The sequence below is a fragment of the Ammospiza nelsoni genome, chromosome 4 (genome assembly GCF_027579445.1).
Source record: "Ammospiza nelsoni isolate bAmmNel1 chromosome 4, bAmmNel1.pri, whole genome shotgun sequence".
NCBI classification, from domain to species: Eukaryota; Metazoa; Chordata; class Aves; order Passeriformes; family Passerellidae; genus Ammospiza; species Ammospiza nelsoni.
In genome coordinates, this window is record NC_080636.1 from 54,824,748 (window position 1) to 54,850,822 (window position 26,075).

A 26,075-nucleotide genomic window follows, 5' to 3' on the forward strand; every position below is an offset into this window, starting at 1 on the left:
TTAAATCTTGGTTCTGTAGGTTCCCAGTTTTTCCTTGAAATGTAAGAGCTGAAAAAAGGGCAATTTTGATTAATTTATCTCATGAGCAATTTTCCTGTACGCATTTATTTGAAATTATTTTACTTCCACCTACTTTTGCATTTGCTTTAATTTTCATTCTGTAATCCCATCATTACAATTACCGTATGTTTCCTATCACTGCAGCATATGGATTTCTATATTGAAGTTCTGTAATTTACTCATTTCAGTGAATGATTAAAGTAGAATTTTGTCCTGCTTAGCATGAAAAATCATTCTCTGGGGTGGGTTCCTTAGCTGTAGCCTCTTCTCAGATAATTTCTAGTGTTTCAAATGGTGTTCTTCCCATCAAGTTTTCGCTGCCCATGTCTGTTGCTCAGTAACACAACTTTGAGACTCTTCCCTTTCCTGGAGATCCAACTCACTACATTGATATTTCTCCCCTCCAAGTCCTACAAAGCAAAGCTATGGATCATCTCACACTTGCCACTTTCTGGAATGGCATGTGTACATTGCAGTGGGTACAGTTAAAGTTTCCAGCATTTGAGCTGAGTGACTCAGCGTATAAATCAACAAACATGTTTGTCTTTTTCAGTTTTCAGATATAAGTAGTTTGAGCAAGTTAATATTTACATTTCTATTGGTACCAGGGTCAGATTCTAATCAGCACTCTAAATAAAAGGGCAGATGGTCACAAGGTGAAATAACACACTTTGGGATCAATAAGATTTGTCTGTCAAACTGATCTCTTGAAGAGGAAAATGAACTTCTCTGTATTTGAAAGCAAGCAGATGAGTTGGTGAGCGAGGGAAACTGGCGCTTCTTCAAACAGTGCTTTCTGCACACATTTGTGGCTTTGCCAGAGATGGATACATGGGCTACAGCAGTGGCAGCAGTCACCCAGCAGTACTTTGGTGCCTTTTGTTATTGCTGACAAGAGTGAAAAATATTTTTTTGAGGCTCCTGGGTGGTGTGCAATGTGATAGTCCTGAAACATGCAGGCTGTCTGTAATTCCCAACTGGCCTCTGCCAGTGGCAAAGGGTTTGGGAAGCAGTTTCAGAATTGCTCTGGAAATCAGGAAGAAGCAGTAATGACAGGTCTTGACTCCTGAATCATGATGAGAACAGCTCCATAACTGTGTTGTGAGAGAAAGGAAAAACATGTCATGCAGATTTCTGCCACAGATGTGAAATACAGCTGAAATTTCTTGACAGACATGTGGAGGTTGGGTCCTGCTTCAGACAAACCTGATCTGGGTGACCCATGAACCCCTTGGGTTCTGAGGAAAGCTTTTATATAATTTGAAATCATAAAGAAGTCGTTGGGTTGATTTCTCCTGGAGTGCTCAGGCTTGTTCAAACTCACAGGCTCACAAGTTAATGTGAATTAAAATTCTGCCCTGAAGGCCTTGAAAGGCAACTTTGCTTAGCAATGAAATTGCCAGGCTTCACTGTTCTGCTCCTAAACCAATTCACTGGTGTTTAAAAGGAGGCTTGACTGAGCTCATGATAAGACACTGATGCTGGCTTTTTCAGCATTAACCTTACAGCCCTCAAATACAGTGGGCTTGATGCTGCAGCAACTGGGAATTACTGAGAAGAGGAAAATTAGAACAGTGTCAGCAGTTGGAGGTCTGATTTCTGGCTACAGAAAGAAACTGCATTGGTGGAAAAAAAAGTATCCTGCTGGCTTTTGGGATAGTGAGACTGGAGGGAAAATTTGCCCTTTTATTATAGAAACTGCATGGAGCTTTGAGAGGCCTTGAGTGGTCACAGGTAGATTAGCAACAGGAGAGGGAGCTCTCAGTGTGTTACCTAAAAAGGAGGGAAATCCTGAGCTTGGGAGCAAGCCTTTAAATGAAGAATGCTGCTCTCCTGCTGCTCCCTGTCAATAACATGGTGGTGGCTGCCCTTTTGTGTAGGCAAGACCAATGGGGAATGTGCATGTCTGGAAAAAGAAAGAAGTTGAGGTACACAGTAAGGAACAGAGAAGTTTGGGGGGTTAGTAAGCTGTAGATTTCCCTAAAAGAAAAGTCCACTTCTTCTAAGATCCATTTACACCTAAATATGCCTCAGACTGTAATGTTTGAGTGGCTTTCTGGGTGAAGGGAAATGCAGTTCTCCCTGTGAATGGATGGGAAGTACAGAGCCAGAGAGAGTGGGGTTTGCAGGGGTGACAGAGATTGTTTCACCAGACAGATGAGTGTAGGGAGCAGGCTAGCTCTGGCTGCAGAGCAGTGTAGTGGGGTGAGCTCCAGGCTGTGTCCCAGAGGATGTGCCCTGCATTTGGTGTGTGAGTTCAGACAAAGTACCAGTGAGATGCTTTTTTGGCTTCCAAACTTGTTTGCATCTGCGATGAGTGAATGGATCTCTCATGTGAGTGCACCCAGCTGTACAGACATGCTCAAGTTACTTTTTTAATGTCCATGGGGTGAAGAGGGAATACATTCAGTTCTCCTTTAACCTACATAAGTGCTGGTTCAGCTGATTAGCATCTCTCTCCTTTATTTGAATGTGCATGGTACTTGGCCTTTATGCACGTTATTGCTCAGCCTGTGTTGTTAACTTTGTCAATACCAAAATAATTCTAGCTAAGAGCTTGGATATTTGTTTGGCTTTTGCTTGTTTTGAAAAGGGAATATGCTAGCCCTCTTCTGCTTGAATTACAAACCTAAGGTAACTGAGTTTATTGCCAATTTCTAAAATATTGGTGATTTTTTTCCACAGGGTTTTGAATAAAAGAAACTTTTTGTGAGAGACTGTGCCTCATATTCTATATAACATAAAAAACTCTGAAGACTTTGCTTTCAGAGTGTGCTTTTGTATCTCTATACTCATGATACATTTGTCTGAGGTTTTTATCCTTAAATTCTTTGGATCAAAGCAATAATAGAAATCTAAGTTTTATTCATTAACTTCTCTCCAAGTTTTGTAATTTGCTGGAATTAAATTGGGAATCTGGGAATAATACATGATCATAGACACAATGCACATCATGCAGGCTTATTTCCAGAATATCAGTAGAGGGTTATATTAAATACTTTTGTCTTGTTGTAGTGTGATTACAAAGATGCTTGTGTAGCTTGGGACATTTTGTCTAAAAGCAAGAAATGTGAGATGTATCTGGCAAGAGAAGATAATATGAATTTAATTCTAGCATTGCTGTTGTTCTTTACTGTGTTCTGATTGGGCAGGAAGATCTGCCAAAAAAAAAAAAAAAGTCTTGGTCACATCTGTATGACTTTGAATACCTGTCAGGAAGAGGAGCAATCCAGGGTCACAGTACTTTAAACACTGCCAGATCTCAGGAGAGACTCAGGTGTTTTGCAGTTACCAGAAAGGAGAAAATGTAACTTAACTGCAGTGGAACCAAGACTTTTCCTTTTTTTTCTTTTCAGCTAAACTAATTTCAGTTTAGAATGATCTGTAAAACTTCATTAAACAGTGACAAATGAATAAGAGCAATTAGAGTCTGTATATGACAACACTGTGTGTATGATGCTCCTTTCCCAAGTAGTTGGAGAGATGAGAGCTTTAGTCTGCATTCATGTATTAGTCATTGCAGCTATTCAGGAATGGATTGTGAATTATTAGTACAAATTTATTTTATTTTATTTTAGATAGGGGTCACTGCAGGATTGGTCTGAGATTTGAGTAGCTGCACACCTGATCTGCCTTTGAAGGCACACCTGTGCTGGCTGTACAAATACAGAAGTATCTAGTAATTTCTGATCTGTTGAATCCCTGCCTTATACTAGAGAGTTCATAATATTTGGCAGGATGTACAGACTATGCCAATAAAGAATTGTTTGCAATATATGCATATATATTATGTTTATATGTATTGTTGCAGTTTTAGCCACTTTAGTTATGCAGACTGAAAGATGACAGGTTTGTCATCATTAAGTCTTCTAAGAAAGATTTATTCATTTTGAAAAGGTCTTTTTTCTGGTCACTGAATCCAGGCTGATTCCAAGCCTGTGCATTTTAGGGGGCTGTGCTGGGGGACTGTTTAGGAGGGTCATGCAGAGGTCAGGCGTGCTTCATGCTAAGAAGCTGCTTCACACAGATTTGGGAATAATGCGGTTGTTCATGGTCCCACACAGATGGTACCAGACAGGAAGAAGTGGAAGGTGAGCTCAGTGAGGAAGAGCGCTGGTTTGGGAATTCTTCAGAAACTCCTTCGGAAGCATCATATGGAGAAGTCCAGGAGAACTTTAAGTTGTCTCTTGAGGACAGGATCCAAGAGCAGTCCACCTCCCCTGACACCTCTTTGGGAAGTGCAACGCCGAGCAGCAACACAGCGGAGCTGGGGTCCATTGAAAATGAGGCACTGAGAGACACACTGCAGAGCAAGGAGCACCTTTCTCTAGATGTGTCCTCTCTGGGTGAAGAGGAACCTCCTGGTCCAAACAAGCCACTGAGCAGTAACCTGCGGCGGCTCCTGGAGGCTGGCTCCCTCAAGCTGGATGCTGCTGTTACAGTCAATGGCAGAGTCGAGTCCCCCGCCAATCTTGGCTCAAACATCTCCTTCTCTCCACCTGCTCACCATGCCCAGCAGCTAAGTGTGCTTGCCAGAAAGCTTGCTGAGAAACAGGAACAAAGTGACCAGTACAATGCAGGCAGTCACTTTATATGGAATCAAGGTAAGTGGTTGCCAAACTTGAGCACCACCTGTGGTTTGTCCCCTGATTCAGCTATCCTGAAGCTGAAAGCTGCAGCCAATGCCGTTCTGCAGGACAAATCTTTTTCCAGGACTGAGGACACGATGCGATTCGAGTCCTTTTCCTCACCCTTTAGCTCTCAGTCAGCCAGCTCCACGTTAGCAGCTTTATCTAAGAAAGTGAGCGAGAGAAGCATGACTCCTGGGCAGGAGCACCCGCCTCCAGCCAGCTCTTTCCTTTCCCTGGCTTCCATGACCTCTTCAGCTGCCCTTCTCAAGGAAGTTGCTGCAAGGGCTGCAGGAACCCTCCTGGCTGAGAAGAAGAAATCACTGGTTCCTGAGGATCCTCTGCAGCTTTCAGACATGAAACAAGAGAAAGCAACTCCACCGCAGTCTTTGGAATTACTGTTACTACCAGTCCCGAAGGGAAGAGCATCCAAACCCAGCAGTACAGGTATGGATACAATTTGAACCACTAAGTAGAATGTATTTGTTTTGCTATAGGCTTATATAACATCTCTTCAGTGGGTCTGGATTTGGTTTGATTCCATGTCTTATGAAAATAAGAAATAGATACTTTAGGTGAACAATAGAAAAGCTTTTTGAAGTACCACTTTGAGGCCAAGCTGTCACAAATGTTTCCCTATTTTAAAGGTGTGAATGTACAGTTAGGTACATTTTTTTCCCCTTTTATTCCATACAATAGTATTTTGCTCTCTTACCAAGTTTAGAATGTGTCCACAAAAATATTTAATGGAGAAGATCAAAGAATCCCTGTGAGGGAGCTCACAGTATCAGTGAGCATGTACAAAACTAGTGCTTTTGAAATATTGGACAAGGGAGAATTCTCCCTCCTGCTGTCTTTGTCACAAATGGACTTTTGTGTAATCGCTTACTATTCTGCCCTAATTTACCAGAGTGTATTATTGTGTTGCCACTTTTCATTAAAATTTTTTTACAACCTTTGTTGTTAACAAAAAAAAATCCAACTAAACTGCATTTCTCTAATTTGCTCAACAAGAAGCATTTTACACATCTGACTTTCCTCCATCAGTTCCAGCTGTTGACAGTCAAGGAATCAGGGTTATAGGGAAGAAGAAACTGTCTGGGTAATAAAAGCTTTAAAGAGCTGGCAAGCCATGCAGGGGAATTTAAATGATCCATCTTCAAAATAAGGAAAAATAATTTCTTTCATCTCTTTCTATAAAAAGTTCACATCACAGATTCAAATTTCTGGTGGAACATATGGCTTCAGGTGTTGTCAGTGTTCTGCTGCAGGGGAAAAGGAAGCATGGCAGGTATCTTCATGAGATGCACAAAGGGTTTTAGCATATTCCAGCTTTATCAGGCTGAGTTTTATCAGGGGTACTAGCCTGGCTGCGCAGGTGTAGCAAGCCAGTGTACAGACATGAAGCCTGGCATGCATGTTGTGTAATTTCCCTGCTGGTTTTCTGCCCTAACCTCTTTGTTTAGGGGTATCCTGAGGCCCAGTCTGTCCTGTGCAGCTCTTGGTCAACACTCTTAGCTCGGAAGCTATTGGATGGACAGCAGTGCTCATCCCTCCCTTGGAAGAGGAGGAAGAGGGATGCAATGAGTAACAGCCAGTACCAGTTTTTGCTCTGTGTTATACATGTGTTCTATAAATGCTTAACTGCTGTGTTTTGCCAAGGTAATTAAACTGGCAAACTATTCTTGGCATGGGCCTGGCCTAAGGTTTTCATTAGTTTAGATTAAGCCTTCTTGGAGTAATATAAGCTAACACCTGAATGTGTACATTTGCCATGAAAATAAATGTTACATATTCCTGATTCCTTTTGCTCAGAAAACCTTATGGCACTAAAATATTTTTTTTTTAAATGGTATATAATTATATAATGCTTTATCTTGTCGTGTCTGTCTGGTTGTTCCTTGAGACTTTTTTTGTCTTGTTCCCAGACAGAAGTATCTTTTCCCAGCAGGTATAGCTTGAGAGGTCTTTTCCCCCACACTCACACATTGAACTTTTACACTGATGAGTTTGCTTTGCTGTTACAAATCTGATTCACTTCCCCACCAGCAACGTGTAGCTTTGGTTATGAGATCAATACTCAGTGAGATTAATTAGATGTAAGTAAGGAGCAGCAAGGATGGAGGCTATTTAAAGAGGAGTAAGTTAATAACAAGAGCATGCCTGCTGCTCTTTTGTCCACCACGTTGAGCTATTTGCTCAGAATTATTTCAGGCAAGAAGCTGGAGCCATGGCTTATCAGAGTGTGGTTGCCTCTGAAACGGCACGTCAGGTTTGGTCAACCTAATCATGACTTGCCTGTTTATTACAGTAAATTGGTACAGAGGAGATGAACTTTTCTATCAATCTGTTACTATTGCCAGTTTTATAAACTGCTTACACATTTGGGATGAAGTTGAAAAGGAAGCCTAAAATATCTGTTAAGTTCTGATTGTTTTGAAAGAGTGTGGGTGACAGACCTTTCTTTTACTGACTGAATACTTATTTGGTGTAACTTAATGCCTGTGATGCTTGGAATTTGGTTCCCAAAACTTCTTTGGGAAGCACTAGCTGATTCTCTCCTCATTGGTGTACTATTGTGATATAAGATAGACATCAATATAAATGAAGGAAAGCTGAAACCCCTGATTTTCTTTTTAGTCTGAGCTTCATACAGTATAGGGCTAACATGGTTCAGCTCTGGAGCACACTGGCACAATTCCTGAGTAACACTAATTGTCTCTGTTATTGGTGAGGTCACATGCATTCATCCCACTTGTTTGCATATTTTTAATGTGCTAGATCACCCTTGATTCATCTTGATTGCTGATTTATTTTTGAGGGAATCAAAACCAGATAATATCTTGTTACACTTTTCTCTTCTGGAGGGTAACCAGAGGCTGAAGAAAAGATGTGATAGAAGGAAAAGACATGATAGGTAAAAAAGCCACCCATGTATTTTTTTTTCTGTGGTTTGTCTCTCTCCTGCCTGTTGTCAAGAAAAAAGTAAAAATATTTTAAAACAAACATAAGCAGTTATGACATTGGTTTTGGCCTACTCTTTAGAGAGGCAGAGAGGGGAACAATTTGATATTTTAAGTGTGATAGAATATTTTACAAGGAGAATTTCTGAACTTGCAATAGTATATGCTTTGACATTGTGTCCCTTTCTGTACTTACATAATGACTGCCTAATCAGTTGAATTATAGTGGGTTTGTTTCCTACTTAATTGCAAGAATTGTACTTTGGCATGAGACAGATCTTTCTGGAGGTTTTTATCACTTAGTTCCTCATCAAGGGAATTTGATGTTTGCTAGATTCTTATCAGTGATAGTAATGAGATTAAATAGTCTGAGAGAATTTTTGAAGAGCAAGATGCACATTGCTGAGCTCTGGATATTTGAAAACAGTTTTGTCTTTTACAGTAAGGAAAAGGACATCCAGTTCCACTGTAATAGTACCCCTTCCTTTATAATAATGAGAGGAAATTGTTGTGAGAGGATGGATGGATGGATGGATGGATGGATGGATGGATGGATGGATGGATGGATGGATGGATGGATGGATGGATGGATGGATGGAGGATTAGTTGTGCAAGGTCAGCAGCAAGGAATTTCTCTCTCTTTCAACCTTGTGATGGTTCTGCACTTGGAAGTCTAACCATATTTTCCTGATCAAAGCCATCAAATCCTTTTTTTAGGTGAATTGGGCAGTAAAGCAAAGTGCAGACATTTAGGAAGGCAGTAGATTTAAAGCCCTGGCAATTAGAGGAGCAGAAGGAAACCTATGACCTGAAGACCTTTGATGGCTGGTGCTGCAGCAGTATCTGCTTGAGCCATAACTAAACAATTTCAGCAGCAGGACTTCCAAAGTCTTTCAGTTCTGGTGTTAAATATATCAGCCATGCAATACCAGCATGCTTTTCAGTTAAATTGTGGGTTCTTCCATGCTTTATATCCTGCTTTCCTGCTGGCTAACCATCACATGTGGAAATGGATCATTTTTTTAACAGTTATGCATATTTCCCATACTCTGCTACAACCAGCCTTTGATAGGAAATGAAGCTGAAAAGTGATGATTATGAGAGGCATTCATCTTGGTGCAGTTCAATTATAAGGAACATTAGGACCCAGGTGAGAGAGAGGAGCATCCTCTACTGATTAGTGAAAGGAAGTTTGGAGCATTAACCTTTATAAATTATGGTGACCTTTCTCAGAGGGATAATAACTAGAACCAGGGGAAGAGGTATATGCATGGGGAAATGGAAACTTCTGGTACCTGCTGTTGTTTAACCAATGTCTCTTTACAGATGAAACTTGAGAAATCATTGAGAAATGATATCTTGAGTATGTTTACAAGGGGAAAGTATTTGGCAAGTGGCTGTAAAGGATCCTCTCTTTTTCTTCCTGCTAAGCCTCAGAAGAAGAAGGGGGAAAACCTTTCCAGTGTCCCATCTGTGGTTTGGTTATCAAGAGGAAGAGTTACTGGAAACGGCACATGGTGATTCACACAGGCTTGAAGAGCCACCAGTGCCCTCTCTGTCCTTTCCGCTGTGCACGCAAGGACAATCTCAAATCACACATGAAGGTAAGGGAAACCTTTGCTGACAATCAAAATACCCAAATCATCAGTCAAAAACTGAGAGTATAACAAGGCTATTTCATTTGCATTTGCAAGAACAAAATTTCCCTTGTTGTGCTACAAATGATGCCTGTACTTAACTAAAGAGGCCACAAAAAGAAAGAAATAACTTTCCTTCCATTGCTTGCCTTTCCATTTTATGCAATGTGGAAACTGCCTTGGGTTATGTCAGTTGGGTACAGCACAAGCTGTGTGTGGCTGATTCAGTTCCAGAGCTGGAAGCACCAGGAGCAGGGATGCTGGTTGGGATGTGACACCACACAATCCTATCAGTGCTACTCCCAGGATGCCAGTGCATGATAATAACCCTGCATGCCAGTGGCTCACTGTAAGTGGGCAAACCAACTTGGCCAGCTCTAGCAGGGATCTCTCCATCACTTTCTACAGTCAGGCCTGCAGTTTTAACTTTTTTCTTGCTGTAGCTTTTAATTGTGGGTATTTCAGAAGTGAATCATCCAAGCCAAAATGAATGACAGATCATACTGTAATATTTTGTTTTCAAGTTTAAAATGTGTTTTTAACTCAGCCTGAGTTTTGGGCTTAAGCTGAAAACGACCATCTGAAGGAGGCAACATCTGTGTTGATACAGAAAAATATAAAAAAAAGAAGAAACTGATTGTCTGTTTAGCTGAAGTACTACATGGGTGCAACACAAAGTGCTGAGTGTTGCAAGCTGTAGAATATTCTTGAGGAAGTTGAAATGGAACCTGTCCTCTTAGCCCTTTGATTGATAAGCTGAAGTGAAAACATTTCCCTTGTTAGTGCAGTTGAGTTTTATAATAATAGTGAAATGTTTTATTATAGTTACCATTTTGTCTGTTTTAGATTAATGTGTGTAACAGGGGATCAGACTGGTGTGAGGGGGGACAGAAATGCCTGTTCAGGTTTCCTATGTGCTATTGCAGAATCTGAGCTTACTGGACAAGAGTATGGCCTTGCTTACACTCCAGAAGCTGTTCCCTTCTGTGTAAATTATTCTGATTCCTCTTGTCACAACATTAGATCTTACTATGGTTTAAGTTGTTGCTAGGTCTTAAATCATCCCCTTATAGTCTGAAGGCTCATTCCTTAGAACTTCTACTGTGCACTATTCCCAGGCATCCTCAGTGTATCATGCTAATCCTTATCAAGTCAGCTCAGTGCTTATGGCTCTCTCTTTTAGGACTTGCTGTCCCATGTTGACTAGAGGGCACAGATGGCCAACCTAAGCAGAGGATGAATAGATAGGATGGAAACACAGCATGGAAAGAAAGTGTGGGGGTTTTTGTTTGTTTGTTGTCAGCTGTTGACAACCTGCACAGAAGTGTGCATCACCTAGAAGCTCACTACTCCCTGGCAAAGACCTGTTGTTGTCTCCTGCTTTTTAAAGGACATCCCTATTGTTTCCTGCAGAAATAATTGTTCTCTACATTTTTCTGCCTTACTGGCAAAAAACATTGCTTGGAGGTTGAGGATCTATCCCTTCCTTTTTGGCATGGTGATTTCTGCAGGAGGTCACAGTTAGGATGTTGGACAAAATCAGGGACTTTTTCACTGTCTCTGTGTATTCTCAAAGTGATGCCTTCCTGAGGCCCTTGTGCCTGTTTCTGCTCCCCTCCCAGCATTAAGCTTTCATTAACTGAGACTGCATCTGCTTAAAACATATTTCCTTGTACAATCATGTAGCATGTAGTGTTAATTATTTGGTGATATTGTGACTATGACTGGGTAATGCTCAGTTAGAAACCCCTGAAGTCAGAGTCAGGCCTGTTTGACTCAATGTAAGAGATTACAACCACCTTCAGCCTCACTGTGGAGGCCTGATCTGAAGTCTCCTCCATCACTGCAGTCCACTCATAAATGCCATGATGGACTTGGGCATCTTGCTGGCAGAGCGGTCCTTATTTGAGGTGAAAGCAATTGTCTTACAAAACCAGGTGGTTTGCATTTGTTTTTTGGTCTTCAGACAAGTGCAAAGAATCACAACAATCTGAGAGATAATATTTTACCTTAGTTTCAAACAGTTTCATACACTTTTCTTAACTGACTAAGCCATTAAAACTAATTTCTATCACATCAAAACTGAAGCAGGTGAATGAGGAGGGGGCATGTTAGTCTTGTGTCCGAAAGTGTCAGGCATAACTTATATTCCTTTTGGAGGAAGTATAAATTGATAACAAGATTAAAAGTTTTAAAAAATGAGATTTCTTTTCTCATTATAAACAGTGCTGCCTTTAAATCTATATGTACATGATATTATAAAAACTGCAACATATACAAGGCAACAGCATTCAAAATGGACTAGAGACACACCAGAAATGGTACAGTACAGCTGGGAGCTACTTAGGATGCAGTGTTCTGGTTATGCCAGCTGGATGTGTTGGTTTTCTCATTGCCTTAGAATCCTTTGGGAGCTACCTGGCATCATCTCCTTTCTGGCAGGCAGCCCATGAAGGTAGAGCTGCTTCTGCTTCTCCAGCCATTTCTCCCCATGTGTCAGCTGTGCCTACATGTGAAGGCAGATTTTTCAAAACCAAAAAGGCCACTCAGAGCTAAGGTACTGGGCTGGTATTTGTCATTCATTACTAGGCAACTTTTATTGCAGGATGCTGTAACAAACCAAGCTTTTTTCCAGGGGCAGGTACATCACCTTAAAATCTTTGTTTATGCTGTTATTTGGTTTTCATGGTTTTTTCTCTATTGATAAGAGGCAAAATGTGTTTTGTTCAGCTGCAATCCTCAAAATCTGATTATTTTGCTTTTGTGTCGTCCTGAGCAGCATAGCCATGAGCTTGAACCACCTTTTTTTTTTTTTTTTTTCTAGGTTCTTGTAGGCATTCTCCACTGAAACTGCTTATTTGGAGATTTCATTTCCATGAGTGGTCTGTGTGTATCCATATGGGCCTTCCTCACTGTGTCTTTAGGCTAATGACCCATAACTATATATATATATATAGTTATATAGTTTTATATATATATATATATATATATATTTAACATATATATATATTTTACATATATATATATTTTACATATATATATATTTATATGTAATTTTATTATTATAATTGTAACATGTCTAAGTGACTGACCCAGAACTCAACATTGCCAACATTTTTGGTGTCCTGCCCCCTGCTATGGAGGAAATCTTAATAGGGAGCTGGAATGGTTGCAGCCCTGACCCATATTCAGATCTGCATGTGCTACCCACCACATGGATGAAGCTTTCTCCCACTAAGGGCACTTTGCCAGGGCCAGCTCACAACTGGAGGCGAGGAAGTGAAAGGAGCAAGAAGGGAAACAGAAGGAAAGTTTCCACACAGACACACAACAAACAAGGGGGGCTGAGTAGCCTGCCTTTTAAGGCACAGAGTGTTAACTATAATTGTTATATTGTGTTTAGACTCCACAGTGATAGACACCTTATAAAAATCCAAAAATAAATGCAGTGCAGAATTTTATTAGGTTTTTTTTGGAGGCAAATTGTAGTGCATGCATAACCACAAGTTTGGGCTCTTGTTCCCAGTAATCTGGGGGGAGCTGATTCTGGTGTCACAGCATGGTTTCCAGGGATGCTGAGAGCACTGAACTGAAGATTAAGCTGGACAAAATGAATGGGTAACTGAGAGAGGTGTCTTGTCCAAACAGGCAACAAATATTATTCTTGAGTCCTTTTCTCTGTTTTTCAAAATATATGTTCAGTTGGAATAGGTTTTCTTCTTGAGACAGTACCCTATGTACTTCTTCTGCAGAAAGCAATGGAAACTTGTGGTGCAATTCAGCAAGATGTAGTCAGGCTTTTCTGCTTTTCCTGGTGGGGATTACATTTTCCTCAGAGCAATACCACAAGCATCAGTCAGACTTTGGCCAATTGGTGCCTTTGGATCATGCACATATCTTCCTCAGTAATTGGTGGACAGATAGGCTGTGAGATCATGCAGATATGTTCCAAGAAAGCAACAGGATATTAGCTGAGCACGTGGAAGGGGGAGTGAGGAAGAGGAGCATATGGCCAAAAACAATATCTATAAATGTTCCTTGTGCTGCTATATAGGCATAAGGCAGCAATGGGTGAGCTATCTGTCGTAGCAGTGGAAAAGAAGTTTGGCATTGTGAACATGTGGTGAAACATGAGGGTTTGATAGAAAATGAGGGAAGGGAAGGTGAGGCTTAGCAGGAAGGTTCAGTGCAGTGGTAGGCAGGTCATGTGATGCTCAACCACAGGATTTTCCTGCTTGTGAGGAGCAACCATCTCAGTGAGATCCAGATTGATGTTCTTGTCTGATACAAAGAGGGTTGTAGTCAGCCTTGCAGTTAGGGAGCCTATTAATGATATCCCAGCAGGAATCAGGAAAGGTCCTGAGGAATGGGACCAGGTGTTCAGTTCCCCTTGCTGATTTGCTTTTTCTTCTTTCTTCCTCAGCTAGTGTCAGATAACTGTATAAGCTTTCCTAATCCATTTTGGTGAAGTATAGGACTGGTTCTTTTCAAAGCATCTTCACCTCTTGGGAGAGGGATGTTGAATGTGCCTTATGGGAGAGGGTTTTGTTTATTTTTAAGTTAAACTTGAAGAGCCATGGGAGGCACCTGTGATTCAGTGACCTCCCCAGCAGCTGAGGGGAGCTAATGCAAACTTGCACAGCTTTTCAACACACAAAATCTGTGCCCAGAGTCTCAGGCACCACAAATGACTTCAAGTATCTCCCTTTTAATCTCTCTTTTTGCATATGAGACAAGGATAAGACAGGACCTTAAATCTTTTCAAAAAATATTTTTTTTAATACCTAATTCAGTCCAGCACTGCAGAGAGGCCTTTTCCCCCCTTGTTTTCAAGCAAAGCAAGGAAATACTTTAAAAAAGAAAATACTATATAAATAACATATGTCTTGAGAGGAAGGATCAGATCAAAACTAGCAACACAGCACTAAACTTTTGAAAATGCAATATTTTAAAAATGAGGGAATTGTTGGAAAAGAGCATGAAATGAAAATGCAGAGGGCACATGCTAGATGTTAAAATGGAAAGTACACTCAATTTTAAAAATAATCCCACAAAAGAAACGTGAATGCCTGTGTCTCATAACCAGAAAGTGGAGTCTGTGCAAAGCATTACCCAGCTTTAGGGAAGGGGAAGGGAAAAGATCAACCTCAGCAGTACCACAAAATTGCAGGATGTGCCTGTGTCACCCTTTTCCTCACCCCTACTCCTGTTTTACCCTGTTGGGTGGGATCAGATGTATTGGTAACTGTGGTACATCTCTATGGCTGGTAAATCAGCAGGGATATTGCTTGTAAGTATGAAAAGATGACTTAAGAAGTGGCTTATGATACCAGGAAAGTTACAATGTCCACAAAAAAAAAAAAAAAAAAAAAAAAAAAAAAAAACCCAAACAAAAAACCAAAACAAAACAAGAAAAGTAACAGAAAAAGCAGCACATTGATACAAATGATGTGATACGATGGGGACATGTGGTTTCTGTAAAAGAAAATAATGTGTTCCTCTACTAAGATGTTTTGAGCATGTCAGGAAAATCATGGACTTTAAAATCAGTTGAAATTTATTTGGTCTATAAAAAAAGCCTTTGGCAAAGCTTCTCACAGAGAAGCTGCCAAATAAATTAAGCAATGTGATGTACTATGGCAAATTAGAAATTCACCAAGAGACAGTAAAACAAAGGGTAGGAAGGAATTAGCAATTTTAAGCATGACAAAAGGCTAACAAAGGGGTGTTCCATTACTAAAAGTGAAATTGTGCATATTTTAGCAAATATGACCTACACAGAGTGATGACTGTCGGTAGGAGATTATAGATGGTGCAATCTTATGTGCATGAATTGAGATTTAAAAAGGCAAAGCTTGAAAGGGAACAAAAGGAGGCTGGCTGCCTGATAAACAAGGGGGCAAATGAAGTTATTGTTGACAAATAGAAGGTACTGTACCTTGGAAACCAGAGTCTAATAATGCACCTGCGTGTTGGATATAATGAACTGTAACTGCTCAGGAAAAATATCTGGATATTGTTACAGACAGTTCAATGAAAATCTTTTCTTGGCATGTACAGCAGTGGTTAAAAAGCACATTAGATATTTGAGTGTCTGGAGAATAAAACAGAAATAACACTGAAAATGTAACAATGTTACTATTAGCATATGGTATGCTGCCACTTCTGGTCACTGCATTAGAAAAGACATGAGAAATAGAAGGGATTTTAAAAGCTGGTAGTGAAATTATTAGTGGGATGGCAAGAAAGGACTGCCTTTGAAGAAAGGAGCTGAAAAGAATGGGACTGCCAGGAGGGTGAGAGAGGTGTGATCAGAACAATGCTTGATGGAGAAGATGAACTGAATGGCCTCTTTTTTTCTTTCTTGTAATCTGAGAATGAGGAGGCAGCAAAAGAAACTGAGAGAAACAAAAATTTAAAATTTTGACCAAGAGATAACTTGTGCCCAAGTCCTCAAACAAAGCCTAAAGTTTGTAAGGACACTGTAATTCTGTTGAAAATTACTGCAAGTGTCATAGCAAGCACACACTGAACAAACTGCAGAACCACAAAATATCATTTGAGACGGGGTAGGCTGCAGGGTCAGAATCAAGAGGATACAAGTCCTTTGCCCAGTCAAGGAGAACATCCCTGGTTAACGGAAATAAACTCTGAAGCCAGAAGCCCTTAAGTGGTTTTGGCATAAGTCAAACAGCAGTTTTATGGGATTTTGAAAGAAGCATTGTGTATGAGCAGGTTGTGCACTGTGGTTTGTTGCAGTGTAATTCAGAGAGATCCAAATCTGGCAGCAGCTGGGCTCAGGCTGGCACTTTGGGGAAAACCTGCCAGCTGCACTCTTGTCTCCTCCTGCCTGTGGTTCTTGCAGGGAGAGCCTGTTGGAGTCTAAAGAAGACATCTGATGGTTTGGGTAGCATTAGCACAGTGTAAGAGCCATTCTCTGCCTCATGGAGGGAGCAGGCAGCTTTTTGGACTGTAATATTGCATGGCCTGAATCTCCCCTGTGGCTTTCTGTGTAGCTCTATGGGGTTTCTTGTTTTTCTTTCTGCAGCAAGTAGTTGCTGCCTTGACTCTTTCCCCCAAATGGCAAAGAATGGTAATTCTTGGCTCTTTTAGCTGCTGCTGAATGAGAAAATAAAGGATAGCTTTTCCTTTAGAGGGATTTTAGCTTAGCTTTAGTGTTCAAATTTTTAAATTAATTTTATTTAATTTTGAAAATAAAAGTTAAAATCTTCTGGTGGGAATGGACTTTGGATATTGGGGGGCTATATCTTTGGCTTATTTTTTTTCTTGGTCTAAAATTTTTCCTTTCAATACTCAAAATACTTGGGTTTGAACTCTGTCATTCCTTGGCTGTGAGTTAGAAATGCTCTTTATTTTATGAGAAATCCATTGGTGATGAAGTCACTGTTTTCGGGCAGGAGAAAAAAAAATTCAAATGAATCAATGGCTCTTATTTTCATCCATTCTCAAAAGATATTGCAGAGGTGGCATGCCCTAGTCCTGGGGAGAGGAGGTGGGCTCCCACCCAGGCTCTGTCACCTGCCTGCTGCAGGGACAGCCTTCTGAAGGCATGGGATCGATGCTTGTGATAAGGAACTCTGGAAGATGTGGTTAAACACATAGGCAGGGAAATGCTGATTGAAGGGGACCCTGGAGAGAAGCCCTGGCACACAGAATCTGTGGGTGTAAGAGATAAAGTTGCCATGGTGAGGGTGCTTGCTGCCCTGAGCACATCTTGGTGTTCTCTGTGGAGAGTGCTCACACACTGCTGTGCTCACAGACCATCCTGCTTCCACCAGTGTACACAGGCAATCTGGCTGGCATTTTCATTGTAACCTGCTAATATTTAGCATTTATTGTGCTGCTATTCTTCTGCAAGGTTGCTTTAAATATGTGTTAGGTTAGAACCAGCTTCTTTCTTTTTTCTTTTCTTTTTGTCTTTATCAGGTGCAATTATAGGATTGCAGAATTGCTTTGTCTGTAAATGTCATGCTTAGACAGTGCTAGGAATGTCATTCTGGCCAAGAGAAATTCTCTCTTGCTATCTGTCTAGCACCTCCAGAGCCACCAAAGAACCACTGAATGAAAAGTTACGCAGCACTGGTGAAATGTGTCTTCACTGAATGCAAAAAGTACTTGTTTTTTAAAAAAAAAGAGATACATTCCCCAGCTTCACATTTCAGCAGACCTGAGTTGAGGGCTTGTGTAGAACTGTAAATCCTGAATCTGAGCTTGTGACTGAATTCCTCTTACAATATTGGAAATTAATCAGGCCAAGTCTAGCACTATGTGAAGCTCCAGCCTGAATTCTGACAGAGCCTTGTTTGGGAAATGCTGCTGTTACCCTGGAGCACCAGGTGTCTGCACCAGGACCCTCAGGATCTGGATCTCAGCTCTGCAGGAGACTGGAAAGTGCTGAAAGCCTTAGCTAAAGCTAGGTTTTCCAAGCTCCCTAGCCCTCAGGGCTTTTGGACTCCCAGGCTGTAGCAGCAAACCTTAGATCCCTGGCACAGCTGGTTTCCTCTGAGCCAAGCCCAGGGAGCAGGGAAGGGAAGAGTGCCTACTCAGTAGAAAGAGAATCACACCTTGTTTGCCAAGAGTTCATCAAACCTTTCCATGTTTCAGGTGAAATATTTTGCATTCAACAAATTGCCATTTTCCAACAAAAATCTGTCTCACTGAAATGTTTCCAACCAACTTGAGTCACAAGTGAAAGCGAATGTGTGGAGCTCAGCTGGTGCCAGTGTGTCCTGATCACATGTTCATCCATTAGTAAGGAACAAATATATGTATTTGCCAGCCTTTTTGCAGGGAGTAGCCTGCAGGAGTGCTGCTGCCAGGATTTAAAATTTATTTGTGAAGCCATAGCAAAAAGATTTTTCAACAGCCTTGCTGCTATTATGCTGGGCTCAGTTGCTCCTTCTGTTTAATGACTACTGTATGAAGCAAGAAATTGTATAATTATATGTCTGTAGCTTATATAGTTTAATGAGTGTATCTGTTCCTATAATATGTGAGCCATTGTGCATGGATGGATGGAGTTCCCTCTAAAGGTAATCGGGATGGAGCCTGGGGATGGCAGGCATTGCACACACACTGGAGCATGCAGGCTCCATGACAAAGAGCCTGCAGTCCAAATATGAGGCCAGTAAGATTAACTGTGATCCTTAATTGACTGATAAACTTCAATAAATGGCAGACACCATCTCTCATGTTTCTATTGTATCATAAAAGAGCTGTTTATTTTCTGGTAGAATTAATTTGCAGCAAACTGTTTCAATAGCTCCTTGGTATTGCCAGGTGCTGTGTTTTTACTCTAATGGTACATAAATCAATGATGGACATTGCTGTGTTGGTTGGGGGTTTTTTTAGCTGAGTTGTTCTGAACAATTTTTGTTAGTTAGGTTGTACAGAGTGATGTTTGTTTTTTAATCAAGAAAGCTATTAGTTATAGCTTGGAAGTCTTTATGCACTGACAGGTCATCAGGATCTGATTGTAAGGACTGTTTGATCCAAAGCAGACATCATAATTTCCAAGCTGCAGAAACAGATGTTCCTGATTTTTTTTGTTGTTTTCACTTGAGTCCAATGCTTAAGTTCTTTGACTTGTGTGAAAGAATCCTACTGTTCCTGGGGTCTGACCATTTTCCCAGTGCTCAGGATGAAGAGTTCACTCATTAGTTAATATTTTCTTCTTCTTTTTGTTTTTTCAAACAGTGTGAGAAACAGAGTCGAGATTTCTGCAATTCTATTAATCTGCCTGGCTTAATAGAAGCTGTTGTCTTTCCCCTCTTGACCCAGGTTCATCAGCACCAAGACAGGGGTGAGACCTTCCAATGCCAGCTGTGCCCTTTTACCTCCTCCCGCCACTTCAGCCTGAAGCTCCACATGCGCTGCCACCAGCATTTCCTCAGGACAGAGTCTAAAGTGAAGGAGGAAATGCCAGACACTGAGGTGAAGGGGTCCCCACAGCTGAACAGTGACTCCTGCCCGGCAGCACAGAGGGAAGGAGCGGGGCCTGAGCTCCCGGGATCAGCATCTGTGTCCAAAACCCCCGATGTGGCTGGGCAGCCTGCTGGGGGCGTTCCACCTTTGCTGGTGAAAGAAGAGCCCAAGGACGACACTGGCGCCCCAGCTGCACCTTTTGCTCTTAGCACTGTTGACAGAGCCCCAAACAACACAAAGCTGAAAGACTCCTCTGACTTCGTGGCCAATACAGCATCAGCACTATTCAGCCAAGACATCTCTGTCAAGATGGCATCAGATTTTCTAATGAAGCTGTCAGGTAATTGAGCAGCAGCATTGGCTGCTCTTTCATGGGCTAGGAGACTCTTTGTCTTGGTTTTATTAAGTCAAGGAATTGCTAGGAGCAAAACATTGTAGCTTCTTGACTTAAAATTTCTTGTTTCTTTTGGTAGCAGAGGTGTATGGTGAAGGGCAAAGGGGAAACAGTGAGAAGAGAGAGGAGTTTTGCTGTTTAATTGCTGGGATTAGGAGTGAGAACTGTTTAGCCAGGCTTTCATGTTCATTAGCATTTACCTTGGCAAATCTCTTGTGATGCATTTTCCAGGCATGCTGAAGTTCCAGTTTGAAATCACTGAGGGTCACCCGAGTGCCCAGCATGTTCCAAATTTCAGTTTTAAAGTTTTTTGCCTTTACCCTCCTGTTAAAAAGGACCAGTAAAGTATTGGTCACCTTCCTTTCCAAGTTGTATTTGAGGCCTATGTAGTAAATGTATGGGCAGTGTGAATGTTACTGCTTTTGTGTTTTGTTGCTAACACTTTTAAAAGAACAGTAGTCCTAGAGATTAATTTAAAAATTATTTTTGTTGTTTTATACACGTGTTTCATGCTTTTTCACTGTCAGAATATTGCTGTAAGAATGATATTCATATGTTAGACTGAAGTGTAGGATGTGTTTAGGGTGGATCTGTTATATTTTATGTGCTCTTTTATTGATTTGACTGAATAATTCAGAACAGTTGATGTGCTGGGGAGGTGTTCTAAGCCAAATGTTTTTGAAATTGGCCTTGAATTTTTTGAAGAGAAAGAAGTCAGGAAAAATGTCAGTCAAGGAATTTCTGTTTCACAAGGAGATCTTGGTCCCCGTGGGACATTTTAGACTTTGGAGAGAGAAGAAAACCTTTACAACAGAAAATAATTAGTTAGCTTTCTCCTTCAAATGGAAAGTAAGTTGTATTTGAGCAAATTTTATTGTCAGATAAACTAGGCAATTAGTTCTGTCTTCGTTTCACCAGCCTTGGTGAAACTACAGCCATTTGTTAGGAAAATCTTTCTTTCCTCATCTTCCCAGATCTTTATACCTCTGGGATCACAGTTCTGTGAGAAATTGAGTAGAATGGGTTAATACAAGAAATCAAGACTGAGGCTTCATGGAGCCAGTCAGGAAAAGAGAAAACAGCTGAGGGCAAGCAGGAGGTGAATTGGGCTGGCACAAATGGCTTGCTGTGTTGGTTGGAAGAAGCCACAGGACCTCCCCCTGAAAAAATATGAAATAATCTGTTAATACAAATGATTGTTCTGACTGACAAAGAGCAGACAGGGTGAGTCTGTTTGGATTTGCTTGTACATTTCTTGAGTTGAGTTTCAGATTTGGGCTTGATATGCAATCCATCTGACACTGTCCAACAGCTGTCCCACACATGTTGTTGTGCCGCTGTGGATCCTGAATCCGGGTTGCTGTGCACGAAGAGGGTGATGTGAGGGGAGGGTGCTGCTCCTGATGGCGGCATGGAGCAGAGTGAAGGAGAGGGGGGGAAAGCCTGAAAGCTGAGAGAACATGCAACAATTTAGTGTGTGGCTTTTCATGTAGCTGTTCACAGTTTGGCAGACGGTCATGTTTTCAGTGTCTGCTCTATTGGCATCAGAAAAAGGATACAAATGTACATTATTCATGCAAAAGGCCTATGCAGTTATTTTATGGTGACTTACTAAAGGTCTTGAAACCTGACTTGTATGCACTGTTACCTAGCAACATGTTATAAAGTCGCTGGGGCAGCAAGATGTATCTGTAATTTTGTATGTGTGCATATTTGAATTAAAATGTACTGCCAGTCACCAAGTTTGCTATGCAGGAAGAGCAGTGTCAGAAGGAAGGGAATTTCTTTTCTTCTGAGATTTATGTTGTGTTATATACATTTGGTTCATGCTTTCCTCTATACAGAGTGCATAAATTTAGAGTAGAAGTAATTCTCTTTTAGCAAGTTGGCTGAGTATTAGTTGCAGGTCTGATGGTTCAGCTCTGCTGAATGAAGTTCCTTTGAGTGATTTCTTTATTACAACAGTCTTGTTAGGCCCATCAGAGCTTCAATTATTTGCCCTACCTTTCCAATGATCTAAATCTTTTGACATCTCAAATTGTATATGCCAATTTTAACAGCCAACACAGATTTTTCGAGACCAAATTATGTCAAAACAATCTAATTTTCTTCTCTGACAGGCCTTGTGGCTAGGAAAGAAGCAGTAGATAGATATATAGACTTTTAGAATTTGGCATTTATTCTTATTGAATATTGATCTTCTAAATGAACATTTATTTTTGCTTGCCAATGTTTATTGTTCCTCTTCTTGCTTGGTGTCAATCTGTATACCTCCAGTTTCATGGGAAACCTGCTGAAGTCCATCCATCATATCCACATCCCTCCAGTTTAGGGACAAGGGTGTCGCATGTGACAGTGTCAAATGCTTGGCACAAGTCTGCTTGCCCCTGTCCACCAGTGCTTTAGTTCCACCATGAAAAGCCACCAAATTTGTCAGGCAAGACTTGCCCCTGGTGAAGCCACATTGGCTGTCACCAACCACTTCTTTGTTTCCCATGTGCCTTAGCACAGTTTCCTGGAGAATGGAGATTAGAGTAAATAATCATAAACTCATTGTCATTAGGACAAAAAGTAAAAAGATTGTAAGGCTTATCACTGTAAGGTTTAAGTTAGTTTTAGGAAAATCTTTCCCCAGCTGAGGTGTTTATACCTCTAGGATAGTTTGGCTGGAGAGATTGTGGCATCTCTGCCACTGGGGAAATGTACAAACAGCTGCCTGTCAGATATGGCTGGTCACATATGAAGCAGTAAGATGGACTAAATCTCTATATCTCTATCAGTGGACCATAGGATGTCATAAGCAGTGGCAAGAAATGTTATCTGAACAAAAACAAGCAGCAAGATGCAGAGATGCAAACTGGGGGCAAATTTACAGATGTTTGAAGTTTAGACCTGGTTTGGAGTGGGCCAGAGATGAATTATGGTGACACTGCCCAAAACAGCCATTCAGTTTTTTTTTAGAAAGGCTCAGGGGAGCTTTAGATTTAAAGAGATTGAGAAATACTGGTGTGGGTGACCTTTTCAAGACCACTTCATGCCCAATTCTGTGCCATTGCTTGCCAGAAAGATATTTAGTTATGTGTTTTATGAAATAAAGCATAACACAAATCTCCAAATGTAAATCTAAAACTTAGAACAAATCTTGATTTTTTTTTCCTAGATTCAATTCTCTAAGTCCTAGTTTAAGGTGGGAGAGGATTTTAAATTGACAAGAAATTTAAAAGGGTTCTCTGAAACTTTAGTCAGAGTTTTTTATAAAGATGATTAGCAGATACTCAACACATAAAAAGAAGAATATTTAAGCATGGGCATGTTTTTATCTTCAAATCTTGCCCCTCTGACTTCAACAGGTCTGCTTGTACACTTTAAATTTTTTCAGTATTTTGGTGTAGCAGTGCTTTGTCAGAATGCTTTCCTCCCCCAGTCCATTAAATTCCATGTTGAAACTTTATAATAGCATTCATATCTTAATTTAAAGAGTATTTGATTTTCCTGATTCAAAGGTTTCAGTGGCAGACATTATACAACACATCTCTTTAAATACTGGTGTCCTTCCATCCACTTTTCAGGCTTTAGCTTTTTTTTTTTTGCCAATAAAAATTTCTTTCACAATGATCCAAACTACAATGGCCAGCGTACCCTAGTGATGTTATTACTGTGCCTACGTTATGTGCTGCAGTAACTTTTAACATTTGGAAATAAATGAATCCCAACAAAATGAATGGGATTCTTGCACTATGGCTCTCCATGGGGTTCTGTGTGGAAGCAGTAATTGGTACACATCCTTCATTGCTGGCCTCTCTCCCCACCTCCCTGGATTTAAACAAGTGCACTGCTCCAGCAGCAGGTCTCTTCATCTTCTGGAGTGGTATCAAGTGTGCCCTGCCTCTGCTGTTCTTTTTATGTTCCCCAAGTTACTTGCATGGGAAACCTTAAAAGAAGACAGGAGGAAGGAGCTAAAATGCTGAGGGTTTGGGGCTGGCCATGTTAAACCAATTAGAAACTGCTTTCTCTCAGTTTGTCATGTCTGCTGTCACTGTCATGCGAGGAGTCAAGTCTTTATTTTGGGAAATAAAGCCACCATGGGACTTTGGTGACTGTCCAAAATATTTGGGCTTTTCATTTGTGTTTTATTAGCTGATTCCATTAATGGCATAATGAGAGAGTAAATCATCAGACAGCTACATACAGCATATTAGTAGAAAAGCTAACTAATCATTTGTTCTGTTTGGCTCTTGAAAATTACTGTGTTCCTTAAAGGTAATACAAGTAATTTGAAATGTTTTATCATCTGCCATTGACTGTGCTGAACTGGCTGGCTTGAACTCTTCAAACAATTATTTTTAATAAAATAAAATCATATCAAATTTAATTGCCATAATTTATGTATTTGAGTAGCAAGTTCCAAAGAAAAGACCAGGCTGTCTATATTTGGGATTCATAGTTTATGTCAGAATGTAAAATTTAAATTAGAATATGTAAGCTCACAGGACTGGCAATTAGTGAGCCATGTCCTTAATTTAAAAATACTGTGAATTCCATAATGCTGCTGTCAGTGCAAATACCCCTGATGTCATCAAGTTCTCTCTTTGAAATCTCTCCAGATTCACATTTTCCCAGTTTCCATACGGACCTTTAGTTTGAAGTAAAATGCTGATATGCAATAGCACATCTACTTAAAACTTGGGCAAATAAAATCTTGTTCTAATCTTTGCTACTGATATATCATCACCCTTATAATCTCTTTTCAGTAAGTTCTAGTCTTGCATCCACAATTTCCCAACATCCTTAAAATCACAGCATCGTGTTTTACATCTTGAAGGAACATGTAGAATTTAGCAAGTAAGGCAGTGTAGTCTCTGTTCTAATCCAGCAATTTAAAATGCAGAATAGCAAACACCTTTTCTTTGTGTGTACTCAGTCCAATACAACTTAAAAGAAGCCAGCAATATAATTCTGGACCAGGTCTGTGCTTACAATTTCATTTTAATGTCTACACAAACTCTTACATTAGGAGTATAGGACTGGACTAGGCTAATGGCTCTTTTGTTTCCCTGAATACACCATTACTCTGGGCAGAAGTCCGAGCTCATGAGCCTTTCTCTCTCATCTATCCAAAATGGGATTTGAAAACACTGTTAGTTCAATCATTCTGATTGTTTGTTTTGTTTTTTGTTTTGTTAAACAAATATAAAGGCCAGTCTGGTGATATTTCTCTCCCCTGTTTTTGCTCCTTTGTAGAGAGAAGATGTTCCAATATTGCAAGTAATTCTTTCTTATCAGCAATAAATCCCTTCTTGCTCTTTTCACTGCTTGTTCTCTTTTCTCCAGTGTCCTCACAATCTTACCTGTTCTGCTGCTGTGTTGGTTTTTGCCTGGAAAGGAGGAAATGTTCTTAGCAGATGCTACAGCCTTGTTTACCCTGTGGGACTTTGGCTGAGCAGCAAGACATCTTGGGGTGTCAGGAGGAATGTGTGGTTCTGCTCCTGCCTCAGCAATTTGCCTGATTCCTTCATTCCACTTGGACTAGAACCTGGGGAGATTTTGAGAGCACAGTAGCAGGACTGGCCATTCTCCTTTGCTATGTCTCATTGTGCTTGACTCCAGCTTTGCAAACACAGAGCAGCTTTAAAGGAGATCAGTTTACTTAGCTGGCCTTTCTTAACCTAGGCTTGCAGTTTTTAATGTACTGAAGCAATATGGTTTGGAAGACCTCATATTTTAAGGGATCTCCATAAGCCCAGGGGTGCTAGGTTGTGGTATCATCATATATTGTGGTTGTCTATTCTGCCATTGCACTGTTTTGATTTAAAAAAATGTTCCATGCTGAGCACCCTTGAGCCACAAGTAGCTTTTTCACTGGTAATGCCCATTCTGTCCCTTAAAGCCCTATGGGTTAGTTAGGGCAGAGTAGAGATCTTTAAAATTCAGGTGTAATTGACTGAGAATTCCTAGAAGGGTTAGGTAGCATGAAGTGCTCTGGGACATATTAATACTCCAGGGCAAGAGGCACTAAAGGAAATGCTAGACCAGCTAGAATGTCCTGCCAGAAGAACACTATTTCTCCTTTTGGGCTACTTACTGTGTATGCAGCCTCTGTGATTAATCAGATGAACATAATCTATCAGCCCAATTGGATTTTAGTCTGGAGGTTCTCCAACAGGTTCCAATACCATAGATTTTTCTTGCAAAGCAATTAGCTCACCAGGGGCTGCTTCTGCAGTGTTTGCGCCTCTTTCCCAGTTCTTGAATGTCATCAAATATAAGCCATGGTCTCCGTGCAGAATGCCAGTTCCTACCTGGACATTTCAACCGCTTGAGAATAAAATAGTGGATGACTCAAGTCACACCCTTTATTGACCACAGCTGCCTTCAGGGTGATGTGATGCCCACTGTCATGGAACTGTGTCCTCCAAATACAGCAAAACTGATCTGTCACAGGCTCTTG

General features: G+C 40.7%; 1 protein-coding gene across 1 annotated transcript in view; it reads left to right on the plus strand.

The window, feature by feature from the left end:
* The window catches only part of ZNF827 (zinc finger protein 827), a 100,205-nt gene that overhangs the window by 19,951 nt on the left and 54,179 nt on the right, over positions 1-26,075 (plus strand). Inside the window, exons 2-4 of the mRNA XM_059471286.1 lie at positions 4,125-5,135; positions 9,083-9,255; positions 19,090-19,573. Coding sequence (XP_059327269.1) covers positions 4,125-5,135; positions 9,083-9,255; positions 19,090-19,573 — 1,668 coding nt within the window. The remainder of the gene's footprint in view (positions 1-4,124; positions 5,136-9,082; positions 9,256-19,089; positions 19,574-26,075) is intronic.